Raw genomic sequence first — 21,184 nt, 5'->3', positions numbered from 1 at the left:
CTCCATTCTCTCAGCATATGACAGTCCCACCATCCTGAGAATTAACCTTGTAAACCTATGCTGCACTCCCTCAATAGCAAGAATGTCCTTCAATAAGATTCACTCTCATCCTTCTAAACTCCAGAGTATACAAGCCCAGCTGCTCCATTCTCTCAGCATTCTCTCACACATGCAAGATGCATCTAGCACTGTTGTAGCACCTCTCCTTGTTCATTGGTTTCCTTCCCTGACTTTCTCTAACTCTGCCCCCTGCATATGCCTCTCACTGTTTCCTCCGCACACAGTAATCATTCCTAAAAGAAGGTGGAAACCTCAAGAGGAATAACGTGCACTGGTTGTAGGAAGTCTGCAGCTAGGTTATGGGCTAAGTTATGAAGGGCCGGGGTGTGGGGAGAATTGTGATTTGAGCAGTAGATATCTGGAGGCAGTGGAGGGTTTTCTTGAGTGTGGGGGAATAGACGTTGGTTTGGGAAGTGATGATAATGGGTTGCACAACATGAAGTCAGGGCAGGGAGTGGGGGGTTGCATTTGATGGTGCTGGTGGGTGAGCAGTGGTGTGTTGTACAAAACAAAGCTGCAAGGCCTGGGGAGCAGTTGTGAGATGCTCAACACAGACAGAGCTTGTTGTTGGGGATGGTGATGTGAAGTTTATATTGCTGGGACTCAGCTGGGGTCTATCAGACAGGGTTATGTTTGTAAGGTCAGGAATTCTCAAAACAGGAAGAAGAAAGGTTCAAAATTTGAAACTCACACACCATTTTATTTCTCCATCTCTCAGTGAGAAATCCTTTCACTCTCTTCCTCCTTTAACAACCCCAACTGTGTGCTTATCTGACATTCTCTCTCTCTCACACACACTTTCATGCAAGCTGAATCTCCCACTAACTCTCATCCCTCCAATATGCAGCTCAAATGTGTACCATTATAATATGTATGGAGACATCAGCTGTGCCGGATTTAAACCCCGCGCCGGGAAAATCAAATCCTAGACCGGGCGGGAAGGCAAAGCGCAAAGTACATCACTGCGAATGTGATGTGCAGAAACAGCCTCCGGATAATACTTACCGATACCAGAGTAAGGATAAGCAGCTGCAGGATATAGCGCAGCCAGCAGCGGCCACTTTCGCGGAGCTGGGAAACTGGTACGAGTGGCTGCAGCATGTTTGGCCGTCAGCGACAGGTGCCGGGGAGTACCGGGACTGCGAGCAATGGCATAATTATATGGGGCGGCCGGGAGCGACCAGTGCCGGTAGGCATGGGGACCGGCTGCGGCAAAAACCGCGTGCGACTAGTGCCTGAGAGCACGAAGGTCGGCAGGAGCGGTTGGATAAATTTAAACACCCGCGATCGACTAGTGCCCGAGAGCACGTAAGTCGGCTGGAGCGGTTGTTGGAGGAACTTCTCCAGAGTGGCAGGCTCCAGGATATGGACGATAGCCACAGTGGCAAAGGTGTAAGTCCCTCAGCAGATTACCATAAAGGGCTGCTTGACATTTCATCCTCCTCGGAAGAGGGTGTTGAAGGGCTGCCTGTGTCAGATTCTGAACTAGAGATGGAGCCACATTCCCATATGGAGGACGAGGAAACCAAGTTGCTGGACATGGTAGGGCAATACTTTCAGCAAGAACAGACTGGCAAAGATCTAGAGGCCAGGATGGCTGCCAGCATTGAGTACATGTCTACACATCACCTGCAAGCCAATACCTTTGCTGAGGTGTTGGCAAGACATTTACCTCCGGGAAATTGTGGGGCTCTGAATGTGGCCAGTGTTAACCGAAGTATTTGGAGACACGTTGGTCAGGCAATCAGGAGTCAGGATATAAAAATTCAAAACGCTCTGAAAGGTCTCTCGGCGGGCATAACAGCCTTGGGCCGTACGCTAGAGAACGTAGACACGACGAATGACCATAAAGATGCTTTAGCGCTTTTTTGCAACGTCCAATTTGAACTTAATAATATAAGGAAGGGGGCTATTCAGCCAGCTCTGGATCCAAAGTTTGCAATCCTGTGCAAGCAAAAAGCTATAAAACCCCAAACCCTGTTGTTTGGGGGTGACCTGTCGAAACAGGTCAAAGATTTGGAAGAGGAGGCCAAGACTTTGGGCCTAATCAGAGCGGACAAATGATATTTTGGCAAACGATATCAACCTTATGGGCCTCCTAAAAAAGGTAGTACTTATACTTATAGTACTAGAAATTGGAGAGAGGCCAGAGGTAACCAGCAGCAGCGGCCTTTTTTAGGGGTTGGCCCGGGACGCCCACTGTGGAAGATGCGCAAGCCTCCACTTCAACATCTACCCCACCCTCAACCTCAAGGTCCTCCGCAACCACGGTTGAAACCAAGAAAGTAACTAAATTTCCACCGATAACCATGGAGGTAGGTGGGTCTGTGCCTCCAGAATTAATAAGGAGCACGGAAGTTGGAGGGAGGTTGCAATTTCATTTGGAAGCATGGTGTAATATAACTATGGACAGATATATCCTTAGCAGTATTAAGGGATATCTGATAGAGTTTATACACATACGAAACCCTCCAGTACAACATACACCGGACAGAATATACATGCTTACCAAATTAGAACAAGCTAAAACTCACATAGAACTACAAAGGTTGTTCACTAAAGGAGTAATTGAAATGACCAAACATGAACAACAGGAATTTGTCTCAAACATATTTATTAGACATAAGAAAGATGGGGGTTGCCGTATTATTATTGATTTATCAGCGCTTAACAATTTTGTGCAATATGTTCATTTTAAAATGGATACTTTTAGCACTGCTACAGAGTTAGTTTTAGCGGGCTACTTTATGGCAAGTATTGATCTTCAAGATGCTTACTATACGATACCCATCAGAGGTGAACACAGGCGGTTTTGGAAATTTAACTGGATGGGACAGCTTTGTCAATACAAGGCACTACCAAACGGCCTAACATCAGCCCCTAGATTATTTACAAAAATTCTGAAACCAGCTATGGCATTGCTTAGACAACAAAACTATAGAGTAATGGCATATTTGGATGATATCTTTATTGTGGGGAAAACTTATGAATTGGCTAGTCAGGCAGTGGTTGCCACAAAACAACTGTTGGAACATCTGGGATTCATTATCCATCCAATTAAGTCAAAATTAACACCATCTACTAATATTGATTACTTAGGGTTCACCATTAACACACTTGATATGTTAGTGACTTTACCTATAGGGAAAGCTACGGAGTTACAAAAGGATTGCACAGAGCTTATTAATACCTTTAAACCATCCATCAGACGGGTAGCCAGGATTATTGGGAAAATTATAGCCACGTTTCCTGCCATTCAATTTGGACGATTACATTACCAAAATTTACAGAGAGAAAAAATTAGAGCACTCAAAAATAATAGAGGCCATTTTGATAGGCCAATGGAGCTAACAATTAAAGCCATAAAAGAACTACAATGGTGGGAACACAATGTTAAGTATAGCTCCAACCCAATAGTTTTTCCCAACCCATCTATGGTATTGCAAACAGATGCCAGTGCAATTGGTTGGGGTGCAACGGATACCATCTCGAGCTGTGGAGGGAGATGGAATATACAAGAAACTAACCTACTTAACACTAAGGGTATAAATTACTTAGAAATGTTGAGTGGTTTTATGGTCTAAAATCTTATTGCTCGGGAATGAAACACCAGCATGTTAGATTGCAGATAGATAATACCACGGTGGTGGCATATATAAATCATATGGGTGGAAATATATCAACATCCTGTGATGAGTTAGCAAACTCTATTTGGCAATGGTGTATCCAAAGGAATATTTGGTTATCAGCTACGTATCTACCAGGGATACTTAATTCAGTGGCAGACGCCAGGTCACGAAAATTTAATGAAAATACGGAATGGATGTTAGATAGAACGATATTTGCTAAAATCACAGCAAAGTATGGAATGCCGGATATTGATCTTTTTGCATCCAGGTTAAATCATCAATTACCAAGGTATGTATCATGGGAACCGGATCCTGGGGCAGAAGCTACAGATGCATTCTCACTGCACTGGGGGAAATGGTTCATTTATGCATTTCCTCCTTTCTGCCTCATCAATCGGGTACTACGGAAAATTCAACAAGATTCGGCATCTGGGATTCTCATAGTACCTGATTGGCCTACCCAACCATGGTTCTCGGTGCTACAGGATTTGGTGCTAACACCATGTATTATTTTAAGACATAGTCCTCAGTTGCTTGTGCATCCGGTGACTCAGGATAGCCATCCTTGCCATAAATATCTGAATGTATTGGTTTGTAGACTCTGAAAGACCCGCTTCGGGACATGGGTCTATCTGATAGAACTGTGGACATGATCACAGCAGCACAGAGAACTTCGACTCAAAAACAGTATTTATGTCATATTAAGAAATGGACTAAGTACTGCAAGAATAAAAATCTGGACCACAGGAAGATGGATGTTCCAGCTATCCTAGAATTTCTCACCAGCCTGCACTATGAAGGACTCAGTTACAGCACGGTGAATAGTGCTAGAAGTGCATTGTGGACTTATTTATGGCAAGGCACAGAAAGACAGGCTGTGGGCTCACATCCTCTAGTAGTAAAACTGTTACGAGGCATCTTTAACACCAACCCACCAAGGTCTAGATACAGCCAAATCTGGGATGTGAGTGTGGTCCTAACCATGCTAAGGAATTGGTCGCCGGCTACAGCTTTAACTCTGAAAAAACTCATTATGAAAATGGTAATGCTAATGGCGCTGGTCACAGCGCAAAGGGTCCAGTCATTGCAGAAATTAAGATTGGATAGCTTGACTGTGGCGACAGGAAGTTTGATATTTGTGATCCAGGACCTTATTAAGCAAAATAGACCAGGATCAGCGGGTCAGGTCATAGAATTCATAGCCTATCCGGAGGACGAACGCCTCTGTGTAGTGAAACACATTATGTTATATATTGACAAAACAAAGGCTATCAGAGGCAATGAACAGGCTCTTTTGATCAGCCATAAGAAGCCGTACCATAGAGTCTCGACTCAGACCATTTCGCGGTGGCTGAGATATGGCTTAATAAAGGCGGGAGTGGACACTAATGTATTCAAATCTCACTCCACCAGGGCTGCAGCTACATCGGCAGCTAATCGCCTTGAGGTATCGATGGACCAAATCCTCAGGACTGCAGGATGGTCATCAGAGAAAACGTTTCAGAGATTTTACAACAAACCAGTTAGGAATGAAGGAACGTTTTCGGGGAAAATTTTAAGTTCTATATAATTTATACCTGAAGCTTACAAGGTTTATGATTTGATTTAATAAATATTATTTATCATTTACGTAAAAAAAACAAAAAACAAAATTGGTATGAATGTATTTCTTGAATATCAGTAACAATTTCTCCCAAACTACCAAGGCAGTTGTGAAGCATGGACTCGTTCCACGGCATGAGGTCACAGAGCTTTGAAATCTTCACGTAGTCACTCACGTGACTCCGAAGTAAAATAGTAAGATTAAACGAGAACTTATCAGTTTGAAGTTTGATCTTTATTTTATGAGGAGGAACGTTGAGGGAATACATGCCCTCCGCTCCCACCCTCATATTGTCATATCTTAAACTGGTATCTCTTTAATAATCTTACTATCTTAGGTCATTATAGTGTATCTGTGACCTCACACCGCTGCTTTGAAGGATGACACGCATGCGTCGTAAGCGGGGTTCTTCACGTATTCCCTCAACGTTCCTCCTCATAAAATAAAGATCAAACTTCAAACTGGTAAGTTCTCGTTTAATCTTACTATTATATTCCAGTGCCGTCCTTGAACATTTCTCTTGTATGATTAATGTGCATCGTTAACATTGCTAATGATTTTTCTTCTTTGGCTCCTTCGTCTTGTTTCACTAAGTGACTGCATTGGAATAATTATGCAGGTGCGATTGCAGAACACAGGATGAATGCATTTACATATGAATGCAGTTTGCATCTTGATGGTATACGACTGTAAAGTCTGATCCAAAGATCATAGTGGAGCTCCGCTCTATGATCTTTGGTCTGATCCTTGTGTGATCGTTGAGCATTTAATGGGATTTTTCAATTGAGAATAGGATAGCAATTGGTGCTCTATGCAATAATTCAACGCCAAGAACCCACTTTGAGTAACCATTTGGAAACAGGCAGCAGAATACAATCAAGGTCATCAGAACCAGCTTGCTTTTTTAAACTCTCCTGGGTCACTATTATTTAACAATGACAATAACAGTGAACTGATGCAGATGCTTGAAGATTTATGAAGGGAATTTACTATAGGAGGTCATGTGTCCTTAACAATCTTACAGTTGTATAGAGTGGCACATCCATGAAACTGACCTCGTAAACAAGAGACACTAGTCATTGAGTTAACGTGCCTTTGGAAATGAGGGATTGATTTTCGTTAAACCAACATATTGCAAGATGCCATATATCAGAATATTCTTGCCAGTCGATTAAAGTTGATCAGATTCACAGAAGCAGAGAGATAGATATCTCTGTACACAGTATATTTTCTTTTTCTTTCATAACAGCCTCATGAGAGCACCAGGGACTGAGAATGGCTTTCAGCACATGACTCTTGGACCTAAATGTCAACAGGACTAAAGAGCTGGTTATTGACCTTAGGAAGCAGGGTGGACTATACACACCCTTCAGCATCAATGGTGCCGAAATGGAGATGGTCACGAACTTCATGTTCCTAGGTGTAAATATCACCAATAATTTGTCCAGGGCCAACAAGCCATGGCCAAGAAAGCACACCTATGCCTCAGGTGACAAAAGAAGTTCAGCATTGATCACCAAGTGGCACCGATGATGGCTGCCTTCTTTGTTGCTTTTATTTTTTTGTAAAATGTATGTTTTAGTGTACTTTTAGTTTTGTATTATGTGGGGGGTGGTGGGAGAAACTTTTTAAAACTCTTTCTTCGAAGGAGATGCAACTTTTTCCATGTGGTTTCTCCGCCCGCACTGCGACCTAACATCGTGGAGCTGGCGGCCTTTTGCAGGGGAGAGACTTTGAGATCTCCAACCACGGGAGCCTGCGGACTTACCATCCCGGAGCTTGCGATCTCTTTACCAGGGATCGACTTCAGGAGCTCCAACCACCAGGAGCCTGTGGACTTTAACATCATGGATCTCGTAGTCCCTTGGTTAGGGACCAACTTCGGGAGCTCCAAGCCGCAGGAGCTTTAACCACCCCAATCACAGGAGTTTTCGATCACCCCAACTGCGGATGGTTTGACTCCCCCGACTGCGGGAGAAAAAGGAGGAAAGAAGATAAGACTTTACTGCCTTCCATCACAGTGAGGAATGTGGAGGAGCCGCTGTGGTGGATGTCAAATTTTATGTAGGTGTGTGTCTTGTTGCTTTTTTTGGTATGACTGTATGGCAAATAAAATTCCTCATATGTTGCAAAACATACTTGGGTAATAAATTACAATTATGATTATGATTTCTCCAATTTAAACATCCACTACAGAAAGCACACCACTGCCTCCATTTCCTCAGGACACCAAGAACGTTCAGCATGTCTCCAATGACTTTTACAGATGCACTACAGAAAGCATCCCATTAGGATACATCGCTGCTTGGTTTGGTAACGACTCTGCCTGAGACCCCTAAAAATTGTAGAGTTGTGAATGTAGTGCAATCCATCACACAAACCAGAATCCTCAGGAAAGCAACCAACATAATGTAGGACCATTTTCATACCAAACATTCCTTCTTCTCCCCTCTCCCATCTGGCAGAAGATACAACGGCTTGAAAGAACATACCATTAAATTCAGGAACAGCTCCTTTCCTGCTGTTGTTAGACGACTGCATGGTCGTTCCAGAAGTTAGGGTCCTGATCTTCCAACCTACCTCATTGCAGACCTTGCACTGAACTTTTTTCTAAACTGCACTTTTTTTGTAACGATAACACTATAATGGTGAAACATCAAATTCTGAATGCTGTACTTTAGTATTTGCACTGCCTGTTGTTCTTGTATATGGCTCGATTGTACTCACCTGCCGTACATAGAAACATAGAAATTAGGTGCAGGAGTAGGCCATTCGGCCCTTCGAGCCTGCACCGCCATTCAATATGATCATGGCTGATCATTATGCGATGTGATTTGACTGGATAGCACACAAAGAAAGCTTTTCATGGTAACTCAGGACATGTGACAATAATAAACAATATACTTAGATAGTTTTATCAGCTAAGTGGGTTGCAATGCAATGTTAAATTGCAATTTATATAATGACCAATATTGTAGATATATGATAATGTAGACCAATAATCTAAATATATCATACGACGCGAAACCAGACAGTCCTATTCATCTAAGCCGACCAAGATGCTTGTCCCAGTTGCCGCATTGTAAATATGAATATCGCCATTGTTTTGAAGACATGTTTGACCAAACAAGTTAAGAAAATGCTGCCGAATTTTATAGAGTTGCTACGCATGTTTTCAGTGGGCTTGTTGTGAACTAAATCCAAATGTGCATAATGCCATCACCTATCCAGTTGTAACCTTGAGTAAAACCGTAACTTTATTTTCCGCTGGCCATATTTTTCAATTGTTGTAAATTCCTCTCGCTTTCTCTAGCTTCCAGCTGCTTACCAGGCTGGTGGAGATCCCGCGGTGGACTTCCCCGTGTGTGGGGCCAGTCTGCCTTCCCGGAGCTGGGCGCCAGGTGGCCGTGGCCGTGCCCGGCTCGGGAGGCAGGTAGGTCTCCAATAGCGACGGTAAACAAGCTACAGTTGCTCCCGCCACCTTGCCTGCATCTATCTATCTCCATGCAGTGGCTCGTTGCAGATGGGGAATTCTCGCTGATAGTCGGGAGAGTTTGCTGTTCTCGGTGAAATCACGGCCACCCACCCACTGCCAAGCCGCCTCTGACTCTGAGGTTGCAGCTGAGCAGGATGGCTGACTTTAACAGGACCACTTCGGCCGGCTACCGCTTGGCGGAGGCACCGACGGTCGCTGCCTTTGTGCCCCCGAGCAAAGCGGCGGGTGGAGTCCGCGCAGCCCCGGGGAAGACCGGGCAGCTGGGAGGGCAGGATGTGGTGAGAAACGACCAAGTGTGGAGGGAGTTCGTGCGGGCGGAGCGGCAAGGGGCAAGGCAGTGGTGAGTCTCTTTCATCAACTTTCTTGGTGTGAAAGCAAACTTTGTAGAGCGAGAGAAAAGGGAACAAATGTTGAAACTTAGCGGGGCTAGCAGCGTCTGTGGAGGGACAGGAATGGTCGCGACTGAGGAATGGTCAGGACTGAGCCTATTAAGGCAGGAGCAAACGCTCTATGGTCTTTGGGCAGTAGAGTCCCGATTATGTGTCATTTCAACTCCTTTCTCATTGCCGTTCCCACAGCGATTCGGCCGTCCTTGGCTTTCTCCTCTGCCAGGGCGAGAGCAAACGCAAACTAGTGTAACACCTCACATTCCCCATGGGTCAACGAGTTGCTGCCTCGCAACGCCAGAGACGCGGGTTCGACCCTGACTACGGATACACTGTGTGGAGTTTACAAGTTTTCCCTGTGACTACATTGCAAAGACGTGCGGGATTGTAGCTTAATTGGCTTCTGTAACCTGCCTCCAGTGTGTCGGGCGCGAAAGTGGTCCAACTTAGAACCTGTATGAACGGGTGATTGATGGTCGGCGTGCACTCGGTGGGTCGGAGGACCCGTTTCAACGCTGTATCTCTGAACTAAAATCTAAAGGTATAAACACTGAGCGCTCCAACGTCAGATAATAGTAAGATTAAACGAGAACTTACCAGTTTGAAGTTTGATCTGTATTTTATGAGGAGTTACGATGAGGGATTACGTGAAGAACCCCGCCAGGACGCATGCGTGTCATTCTTCAAAGCAGCGGTGTGAAATCAGACAACTGTAATGACTAAACATAGTAAGGTTAGAGAAGAGATACCAGTTAAGTATATGATCAAGGGTGGGAGCGGAGGGCACGTAATCCCTCATCGTAACTCCTCATAAAATACAGATCAAACTTGAAACTGGTAAATTCTCGTTTAATCTTACTATTTTACTTTGGAGTCACGTGAGTGACTACGTCAAGATTTTAAAGCTCTGTGATTTCATGCCGTGGAAACGAGTCCATGCATCACGTCTGCCTTGACTGTAGGAGGAATAGTGTTAACATAATTTGGACATGAATTCGACATTGAAATCATAAAATTTATTAACACAAATTATAACCCTTTTATGGGTTTGAATTAATTTACAGAACTTAAAATTTTTTCTGCAAATGTTCCAGATTTCATTACTGGTTTATTGTAAAATAATTGGAATGTTCTTTCCCCTGACCATCCTGCTGCTTCGAGGACTTGGTCCATGGGCACATCCAATTGTATTGCTGCCGATGTAGCTGCAGCCCTGGTGGAATGAGATTTAAAAATGTTAGTATCCACCCCAACCTGTGTAAGCACTTGTTTCAGCCATCTCGAGATGGTCTGGACTGTCAGTCTTTTGTGAGGTTGCTTGTGGCTGATCAGCAGTCCCTTCTCATTGCCTCTTAGGATTTTTGTTTTCTCTATGTATGACAGGTGTCTAACTATACAGAGACGGTCATCTGTAGGGTATGACCTAAATAGTATGTTGAGGCCTGCTGATCCCTGTCTGTTCTGCTTTACTAGCTCGTAGATGTGGAACGTAATATTGTCAGGTGAGGAAGTCATGTTGTCCAGTCTAAGTTTATGCAGTGACTGTACCCTCTGTGCCGTGATCAATGCCATTAACATGACTGTTTTTAAAGTCAGTCTGAGTAGGGACAGAGCTGATGCTGGAGACCAGTTTCTGAGCGTCTTCAGGACAATGCTTATATCCCAAATTTGGGAGTACCTGGTTTTTGGGGGATTAGTATTAAAAATTCCCCTCATGAGCTTTGTTACCAGTGGGTGAGTCCCTACAGAGTAACGCTCTGTCCCTTGCCATAGGTAAGTCGACAGGGCACTTCTGGCGCTGTTGATGGCACTGTAACTGAGCCCCTCATCATAGTGGAGGCCTGCCAGATATTCCAGAACAGACGAGATGTTCATGTTTCTTCTTCTTCTTCTTCTTTGGAGTTTTACGGCAGCCGGCATCTACAATGTTGCATTGCTGCCACCTTCTGGCTTCACTCCACAGTCCTCATGTCTTTACATTATATCCTTTTTATAAGGCCAGAGGCCCTCAAGAAATTAAACAACACCTTTACTCCTTTTCCTTCCCCTCCATACTCTAGAATGTTCTTTTCTGATATATCTGTCATTCCAATTTTCTTCATTTCACTGATCAAAACTCTTCTTTCTGTTTCATATCTTCTACATGCAACTAGAGCATGCTGAACTGTTTCCGGCTGATGGCATTCCTCACACATCCCAGTAGGGTGTTTTCCCAACATTTTTAATGTGCTGTTCAGGTGAGTGTGTCCTATCCTCAATCTTGCTAATACTACCTGTTCTCTCCTGATCCCCCCTCTTCTTGCTGTAATGCCCACTAGCGAATAGAGGTGTCTCCCCTTTGTCTCCTGTTCCCAGTATTGTTGCCATTCCTGATTTATTTTCTTCCACACAATGTGTCTTCCTTCAGATTTGGATAATTGTAGGTTTACCTCTATGTTCTCTTTTTTAACGGCCTCTTTTGCTAATTTGCCCACTTTTTCATTTCCTAGCTGGGACCCACAACAAAGTCACGTCACTGCCCTTCCTTGTTACTTGGCTTAATAGTAGTAGAATTTCATACACTAGGTCAGGCCGCCTATGGGATGCACCAGACCCAATACTCTGGATTGCAGACAATGAGTCGCTACATATTAATACTTTGCATGGTTGCACCTGTTCTATCCACCGAACTGCCATCAAAATAGCGTACAGTTCCACTGTATATACTGCCAAATAGTTATTTGTTCTTTTGCAAATCTCAACATTCATCCCTTGCACTACCACAGCTGCCCCTGTTGTTTCAGCTACTGGGTCCTTTGATCCATCTGTGAAAAGTAAGAGGTGTTCCCTGTATCTATTTTATATATATGGTTATGGTATTCTGTTTTTAGGTCCGAATTTTCTTCCCTCCTTTTTGCCTCCCATATCTCCAGATCAACTTTTGGGATGTTTAGTAACCATATTGGGACAGATGGCCACAATACTGCCGGGCAGAACTCTTTGTCCTCTACTTCCATGTCCCTTGCCACACCTCCTCCAACCCAGCCGAAGCTTCCAGACTGAGCCACCCCTCTCTCCCAGCACTCCTGTACTACCTGTTTTGTTGGGTGGTTCTCTCCATGACCCTTAAGGCTTAGCCAGTAATTAGCCATTAGTTGTCTGCGGCGCAGTCTCAACGGCATCTCCCCAGTTTCCACCTGTAGTGCACATACAGGTGACGTCCGCACACCTCCTATACAGATTCTTAGAGCTTCCGCTTGGACTTTGTCCAACTCGGACAACACTGACTTAGATGCATGTTCATGTTTCTGTTGGTGATGTCGTTTTTGTGGCAGTACATTTCCCACTTCCTGATGTAGACCAGATACTGTTTTTTAGTCGATTGTCTTTGGGCCGCCGAGATCATGTTCGATGTTCGGTCCGTTAGTCCCAGTTGTAGAAGTGGTGTTTTTAAACTCTACAAATTAATGGGTTCAAATATTTATGGCATGGGTGGCTATCCCCTGTTACGGGATGTAGCAATAAGTCTGGTCTATGTGGGATGGTAATACATGGTTCTAACACCATGTTTTGTACCACTGGGAACCAATCGGGTACTACCAAAATACCAGACGCAGAGTCTTGTTGTATTTTCCTTAATACCCGACTGATGAGGCAGAAAGGAGAGAATGCGTATTCCTTTTATTAATCCCAAGGTTTTGGCTTCCTCATCAAGCTCTTTTACCTGCTTCGATAGGTTGCCTCCGAACAAAAGTATGGGTGGTTTCGTGGTCCCAGGTTTGCACAGTCCCGCGAATTTTGGGTTCAGTGTGGGTTGAATGGCACTTTTCCTGATGTTATTTATTTCATGCTGGGTGTTGCAGAATAGTGCCAGTGCATCTTGTTGGTCCTGGGACATGTTCCTGTCGTCCACTGTACGGGCAAATGCTGTTATCCCTGCGGTCAGTACTTTCAGTACTTTTTGCAATTTTACATCCATACTCCTGACTCCTGTTCCAATGTGTTTCCATATACAGTTGTTAACTATTGGAACGTTCAGAGATATGCAATTGCCCGGTGCCAGGTGTCTTCCTGTGGTGTCCAGTACAGCCTGCTCTTGTAACTGGTTTAAAGACATGTAGTCTATACTGGCAGCAAGCTTTGGCTCCAGATTTTGTCCAGTCTGTTCCGGCTGTATAAAATTGGCCACCATGTCCAGTAAGTTATCTTTTTCCTGCACCCCATGCACACTTGTCTTTTCTTCTGCGGACCCCTCTTCCAGGTCAGCCCAGCACTGACCCGCAGTGCTCCCCTCCGATGAGGTAGAAGCACTGTGCAGCCCTTGAAAAGGTACTGCTGTGGGTTTACCATAGGGCCCACAGTGACCCGACTCCATCTCCCGGAGTCTGTCACGTTGGAGCAAATGCCCCATACACCGCTCCATTCGGGTCCAGCGCTCTCGGTCGCTGGCCGCCCGCGGTGGTTCAAAGTCGGACTCCTCTGAGTCCACGACCTTGTTAGTTTTGTGTCTAGCCTTGCCGCCCAGCCGCGTGGATTTGGCCGGTGCGGAGGCGACATCGGGCACAGCTGATCCCACTACGGGTGATCCAAGTGCCGTTAGCTGCTGTTGCTGGCTTCCCGCTACTCCGCGGTCCTCCCTCACCAGCTTTGTCGCAGCCCTTGTCTTCTTTGTTTTCTCCATTTTCCTACCTGTGGTTGGAAATGGGAACTAAAAAGACCGCAGAGTAAACGCTTACCTGCAATTAGCGGCTTTTAAACTACCGCCGCGGGGGAACGTCCTTCCACCGCGTCTGACGTTTCGCAATGCGTGTAGCGATATGACACGCATGCGTCCTGGCGGGGTTCTTCACGTAGTCACTCGCGTGACTCCGAAGTAAAATCCTTATTCACCCCCTTCCCTCCTCTCACTTCTGAATGTTATGAAACTTCCAAATTATTTCTCTTCACGCCTTCACCTCCACACGGTGTTCTGATTTCCCCCCTATTAGTTCCATCCACTTCTCATCCACACAATCATTTCGCCAAGACCATCATATATACCAACACCCTGCTAACACCTACTTGCCTCGTCTGTTTCCTCTTTATACAGACCATCTCCCCTGGTATTCTCAATCTTGTTGCAGGGTTTCGATCAAAAACACGAGTTCCTTTCGTCAGCAATTTGCTTTTTCTTTGCTCCAGATTCCAGCATCTGCATTATTTTGTATCTCCCAGTTGTGTACGTTATATTGGGCTGGATTTTGCCTTCCAGCAATTCAAGAAGGTAGTGACTCACCAGGATCTCTTAATCAATTAGGGAATGAGCAGTAAAAGCTGGGCTTGCCAGCGGTGCTGTTATCCCAGAGTGAATCTTTAAAAACATAAATTTAGAATGGGAACTACAGGGCTGTAAGGATTAATGGTAAGAATAACATATGTTATATTTTATAATATGATTTAACAGATTTTAAAAATTATTTAATGTACTTCAATGTACTTTTTGTACTTTGTCTTTAATGTACTTGTATAACTTAAGCTAAAGTGCTGGTAAATGTTTGGATTTCCAAAGGTTCAGCAACTGTGCAGAAACCCGACCTTGCTTGTCGAGCATTCTGACTATGGAAAATATTTGTGCCATGGAAAATACTAATAGAAACATAGAAAATAATAATAATAATAATGGATGGGATTTATATAGCGCCTTTCTAATACTCAAGGCGCTTTACATCGCATTATTCATTCACTCCTCAGTCACACTCGGCGGTGGTAAGCTACTTCTGTAGCCACAGCTGCCCTGGGGCAGACTGACGGAAGCGTGGCTGCCAATCTGCGCCTACGGCCCCTCCGACCACCACCAGTCACTCACACACATTCACACACAGGCAAAGGTGGGTGAAGTGTCTTGCCCAAGGACACAACGACAGTATGCACTCCAAGCGGGATTCGAACCGGCTACCTTCCGGTTGCCAGCTGAACACTTAGCCCATTGTGCCATCTGTCGTCCCAAATAGGTGCAGGAGGAGGCCATTCGGCCCTTCAAGCCAGCATTGTGGAACATTTATGGGAGCCCATTACACCATGTGGTCCCATGTTCCGCACACATTAATATTATGATGTATTATAATGTATTAATATATTATTGATTATCATTAATATTGGGAAATCATCAGTGACTGGAAAGCCAACCACACTGTAGTTGCCACAACAGATTGGGTATCCTGTTGAGAGTGGCTCACCTCTGACACCCCTAAGTCTTCCCTCCTCTGTCCACTTGCTGGGATGAATGCTGCAACAACTCTCAAGGAGGTGGACAATATCCTGGTTGATGCAGCCTGTTTCGTTGGCACCTCTGCCACCGCTTTGAACGTTACTGTCACCAGTGCGGAGTGACTGCAGTGGGTACCAGTTACAAAATGCACTGCAATTACTCACTCAAGGTACTTAATAGCCTCTCCCAAACCTGCAACAAATTTGAAAACTGGCATGGACAAGAAGTGCATGGAATCACCTTCACTATATACATTCCCCTTGAAGGTGCAGATATCATCCTCCTTGTAAATATACAGTATCACTGGCCCGTCGTTGCTGGTGTGTGTGTCCTGTTGCTTCCTTCCCGATAGCACTGTGGGAGTCCCTTTACCTGAAGGGCTGCAGCAATTCAAGAAGGTAGTGACTCGCCACTATCTCTCAAGCAATTAGAGATGAGCAATAAAAGCTGGGATTGCCAGTGGTGCTATTGTCCCAAAGTGAATCTTTAGCAATTATTTTGAATGGGGATTGCAGGGCTGTAAGGATAAGGAATACCGTATGTTGTATTTTATGTTTTTGAAATTCTTCGAGGATTGGACAGGGTAGATGCAGGAAAAATGTTCCTGATGTTGGGGAAGTCCAGAACCAGGGGTCACAGTTTAAGAATAAGGGGTAGGCCATTTAGGACTGAGATGAGGAAAAACGTTTTGACCCAGAGAGTTGTGAATCTGTGGAATTCTCTGCCACAGAAGGCAGTGGAGGCCAATTCACTGGATGTTTTCAAGAGAGAGTTACTCTTAACGCTAAGGGTATCGAGGGATATGGGGGGAAAGCTGGAATGGGGTACTGATTTTGGATGATCAAGCATGATCATATTGAATGGCGGTGCTGGCTCGAAGGGCCGAATGGCCTACTAATTCACCTATTTTCTATGTTTCTATGAATGCTTTGAATTATTTATCTCCAATGTACTTTTAAAGCTGATTTAATTGCTTTGCTGTATTAATTTTTAAATGTTTCTATTCCCAAAGACATTCAGAAACATTGAAGGACTGGTTGGTTTAGTAGACAGGACAACTGAGGCACAAATTTGCCTTTTGTCAATGGTTTTCAGAAAGGGGTTTGTGGGAGGTTTATTCTGTTGTGTTCAATTCCCCCTTTACATCCAATTATGGCTGAGGGCTCATGACTCGGCTTAAAGACTTATCTGAGTCAGTGAGGTCAGCCTTCTGCATCCTGAGTTCAGGAGAATGGGGAAACAGAGCCATGATTTTGAGTAGCAGATCCCACTCGGGGAAAACCGAGCCTTTAAAAATTATAATTAAAATAATATTTGCAAGGGGAGGACTATTACATTTGATCTCTTTATTTCCTTTTTCAGAAGTGAAATTCAGCACAATTATTTGGGGGCATTGTACTGGCTGTTTGATAGGTAGGTTGGAAGATCGGGACTACACTCTAGCTTATGGGAAAACCATTCAATATTCTGATAACAGTGAGGAAGAAGCTGTGACTGAATCTGGTGGTATGTGCTTTCAACTTTTGTACATTCTGGCTGCTGGGAGAGACGAGAAGAGGGAATGATTGGGGTGAAAAAGGTCCTTGGTTATGTTGGCTGCCTTCCCAAGGCAGTGTGAAATGTACATGGAGGCGACGGTGGTGAGACTGGCCCGTGTGAAGGACTGGACTACATCCACAGTTGTCTGCAATTTCTTGTGGTCTTGGGCAAACCGAGCAATCCAACAGTTCTACAGTGCATCAGTATGTTAAGAGTTTAGTTTAGAAATACCGCATGGAAACGGGCCCTCTGGCTTCCTCCAAGTGCTTGTTTCCTCTCGCATCCAAAAAACGTGCAGGTTTGTAAGTTAAAGGACCTCTGTAAATTGACCCGAGTGTGTAGACAGTGGATGTGAAAATGTGATAATGTAGAACTGGTGAGAAAAGATGTTCAATGGTTGGTATTGACCCAGTGGGACAAAGTGGCTGTTTCCATGCTGTACGGAAATGAGTTTGATTGGAATTATGGTGTTAAATGCTGAGCTATAGTCCATAAATAAGAGTCTGTGGGTGTTATCTAGATGTTACAAAGGAGCAAGAAGATCCAGGGTAATGCTGTCTGCTGTAGAGACAGACTGCAGTGGATCACGGCTGTCTGGGAGGCTGGATTTGATGTGCATCATGATGAGCCTCTTGAAGAACAATGAAGAACATAGGATGAGAAATGGATCTTTTAACCCCTCCACAATGTTACTCTGTGCTGTGATACTGTGACTGATCTGTAAATTATTCCATGTACCTAACTTTCCACAAATAACATTTTTGGAGCCAAAATTATTAGTTCAACAAATACTAGTCTTTAGCAATAGAAAGTTCAGACTTTTATAGTTGGATTGGATTGTTTCCAAATTTCACTCCTGAAAGGCCAGTCTTGACTCACTAACCAAAATAAATAATTTCTGTACTTCCACCCAATGTCTTGAAAGTTTCCATTAAATCACTTATTCACCTTCTAAATTCAATGGAAAACAATCCAAGCTCAAATCATCTTTCTGAATAATTTATCTCTGCTCTTTTGCACTAAATCTTCAGGTTTTTCCTGTTCAATGTTGTGCAACACAAGCCCAAAGTACATAACTTGAAATGTTTGAAAGATATAAAAAAGAAAACCAACTGGTTCATCAAGCCCATTTTTGGCTATCGTTTTGCCAGTGATTCCTCTTTGCCTTTATGTAACTATCCATGAATCACCTGGCAAATAGTAAGGGGAAAAAAAGGAAATTCTTATTTAATAACAAGATTAATTAAGACCACTCAAGGACACGAGAGTGAGTAGAAGACATACCTGCTAATATTCCAGCTGCCCTCTAATCACGCTTCTCACAATCCAGAACTCATTCAGCTGTTTTTTTATGTTTGCAGTCTTTGTAATGCTTTCGCATTGCCCCTTAATAGTTCTAAAATATAATATTTCTAACCCCAATATGTCTGGTTTTCATATTGATGTGGCTACCTATCTGTATAAATTAGTGGCAGTTTTATTTGTACTCTCAATGTAAAGGCATGATTAGTGGAGAATATAGATTTTAAATTATGGTGTTTGTCTGGAGCCTCATACAGGCACCTGGGTGGGTGGTAATTTACATTGGGTATATGAATTAATGAAAAAAAATTGAGGGGTGTGACCAAATTCCTGATAAAGTCTTGTGGCAGAGTGGATATCACCTCCTGAATGCAAACTTGTAAAATTTCGTATCACAAAATATATTACTAAGTAGGTGTCAAATAGATTTATGGGCCATAAATCTGCATGATCTAATGTCAACACAGCTTTTGTTGGTTTACCCTGCCATACAGGTGTTTCTTTTGTTTTTTTACACCATGCTATGATGATTATCAACTTAATACATAACTTATTTTCATTATGCAATGCATAGTGTTTTCATAATGGTCTAATTCACTCTGGTAACAACACCTGAATGTACTGTTTGTATTGTTATATGATATCATTAAACTTCGCATGGTGCGTGCCTCCAATTACAAAACAATTTCTTCCTCAAGTTGTGTTATGGGTTCCTATGATTGATAATTGTCTGAGAGAATGTGATATTTAGGTTTTATTGCACACTATTGTATTTTATGCAAATAGATTCTAATATTAACCTACTCTTCTGTTGCTTGGATATCATTGATACAGACTTTTCTCATTATTTCTCTCTTTATGAAGAAAACTAACGTCTGAGCGAAGTAACGTGTGTTTTACTAATTGCATATCCAATAAATCACATTGAAGTCTTTTCCAACTGCAATAATGTTTTACCCTTTGTCTTGCCAGGGAAAGCAAGTGGGATTTTCTTAAAGATTACGATGCCAAGGTAAGGACTGCAACTAATCAGTGATAATTTGTAGTACGAAAGCTATAAATTATTTTCCATAAATTTGCTTCTGTTGCAATTTCAATTGCACTATATTTGTGTTGATAAGGTATTCCCATTCTTGGGGATCTTAATTAAGTGAGATAACATATAGCAAGTGTGACCAGGTGATTAGTGGTCAGTGTGGGTTCAGTGGGCTGAATGACCTTTTTCCATGCTGTATCTCTTTCTATCTCTGTGATGAGCCTTTGATGACCTGCATGGTTGGGGACTGTTCCATGTTGAATGACTATGAAAATTGAGGAGCCTGTAATTGGTGAAATTATCTCATTTTAATTCTTCCTAAACTCCGTTTTCACACCTCTTCTCATCTTACAGTAACTCCAATGAACCTTCCTTGTGATGTCTCAGCATAATAGTTGGACTAGTATTCTACCCATTCTAGGCTCACCAGACTCTCCCTTCATGACTCAACAATCCATGGAAGAACTTTAAACCGTTCCAATGCAGCGATACTTTGGCAAAATTACTTTACATAATCAACTCTGATGGATATGGTCCAACAAACAGATCACAAAACAACCAGTTGAAACGTATTATTATTATTCTACCCCTGTGTAAGAAATGTAATGGATTTTATTTAAACCTTTTGTTTTCCAGGGTGCATTAAAAATACATGAACCTCTTCCAGAGTACGTTCCTGTGTTCTCTGACAATATTCCAAACACTGCAAACCGGACATTTGGCAGCAGGATGGACACTTGTCTTGGTCAAGCATTAATAAGGATGGATTATCAGCTTCAGAGAGACAACCGGAAGAAAAAACTGGACAATGAGCTTGTTCCGTATTAAATGAAAGCAAAGTTAAATTTCATAAGTCAGGAAAATACTTGAATCAAACCTAGTAGACAGCTGAGTCTTAATATTGACTTGGAGATGGAATGGGGGAAGGAAGCCTGTTGGGAATTCAGGAAACTTAAAATGATTTCCCTCAAACTCTCCCAAATGTAACAATGGGGCTTGATGAACCCTTTCTCTCCATTTTTTTGTTGCAGTCTGATGGATTGATGAGTCATCTGGCTGGTCACCAGGTAGGAAAGTCTGCTATGTTCAGGGAGCAGAAAAAGTTGGGAGTTGTGGTTGAATCAGTGAGTTTGTGACACATTGGAAATGAGAGCTAGAGGGAGACGGAGGTCAGGACACCGAGAGGTTGTACCCTGGGTGTAGTTCCATCATGGGTTTGAATGAGGAATGCAAGTAAGATATATCCTGCAGAAAAGCAATTAAAAGATACTTGCTGGGTCCACATCTCCCTTTAGCTGGTGTCTGTAAAACTCTGCCATCCACAGTGAAATTTAAGAATGAGATTAAATCTGGAGCATGTGCCATAATAATATTGAAATCTCACCGTGAAACCTGTTGATTCCAGTCCAGTCCAGCTGCCCACTCTTACCTCATTGTGTTAAGAATTCCTCTCCACAGCCACAAATAAACTTGAATTTCAAGCAGGCAAACTTTATTCTCCTCAATGCTAATTTGGTTTTCTAATTCTCAGGTTTTAATTGATTTCTTAAAGTAGAATTTAAAAAATGGAGTGAAATCAACCACTCCAAATTTTCAGATTAAAATTAAAATTATCAGATCTAACCAGCAATATTTTGTTTAAGGAATAAAGCAAAGTAAACAATAAGTTTCCACAAAGCATTAATCTCCAATGGGCTTTAGACTTTAGAAATACAGCACAGAAATAGGCCCTTCGGCCCAACGAGTCCACACCAACCTACACAAATACTATCCAACACTTGGGCCAATTTACAATTTTTATCGAAGCTAATTAGCCTACAAACCTGTACGTCTTTGGAGTGTGGGTCACAGGGAGAATGTACGGGCAGTCAGGATCAAACCCAAGTCTCTGGTGCTGTAAGGTAGCA

At 43.2% G+C, this 21,184-nt stretch overlaps 1 protein-coding gene across 1 annotated transcript; it reads left to right on the top strand.

The window, feature by feature from the left end:
* The first annotated feature begins 8,416 nt into the window (after nt 1-8,416).
* On the top strand, nt 8,417-20,958 carry c5h2orf50 (chromosome 5 C2orf50 homolog). The gene is made up of 3 exons (XM_033021593.1): nt 8,417-9,128; nt 19,214-19,253; nt 19,914-20,958. The coding sequence occupies exons 1-3, from the start codon at nt 8,923-8,925 to the stop codon at nt 20,103-20,105; spliced, it is 438 nt and encodes a 145-aa protein (XP_032877484.1). The 5' UTR covers nt 8,417-8,922; the 3' UTR covers nt 20,106-20,958.
* Nucleotides 20,959-21,184: the final 226 nt, after the last annotated feature.

This window comes from Amblyraja radiata, chromosome 5, assembly GCF_010909765.2.
Source record: "Amblyraja radiata isolate CabotCenter1 chromosome 5, sAmbRad1.1.pri, whole genome shotgun sequence".
Taxonomy (NCBI): domain Eukaryota; kingdom Metazoa; phylum Chordata; class Chondrichthyes; order Rajiformes; family Rajidae; genus Amblyraja; species Amblyraja radiata.
The sequence above is the reverse complement of the archived record's forward strand: the minus strand, read 5'-3'. Positions and strand labels throughout refer to the sequence as shown.

What these genes read in the sequence shown, in the direction of transcription:
- c5h2orf50 (XM_033021593.1), top strand. Translation starts at nt 8,923, where the DNA reads ATGGCTGACTTTAACAGGACCACTTCGGCCGGCTACCGCTTGGCGGAG. An exon ending in CGGCAAGGGGCAAGGCAGTG is followed by an intron (nt 9,129 to 19,213) that starts GTGAGTCTCTTT and finishes TTGTCTTGCCAG; the next exon opens with GGAAAGCAAGTGGGATTTTC. An exon ending in TTAAAGATTACGATGCCAAG is followed by an intron (nt 19,254 to 19,913) that starts GTAAGGACTGCA and finishes TTTGTTTTCCAG; the next exon opens with GGTGCATTAAAAATACATGA.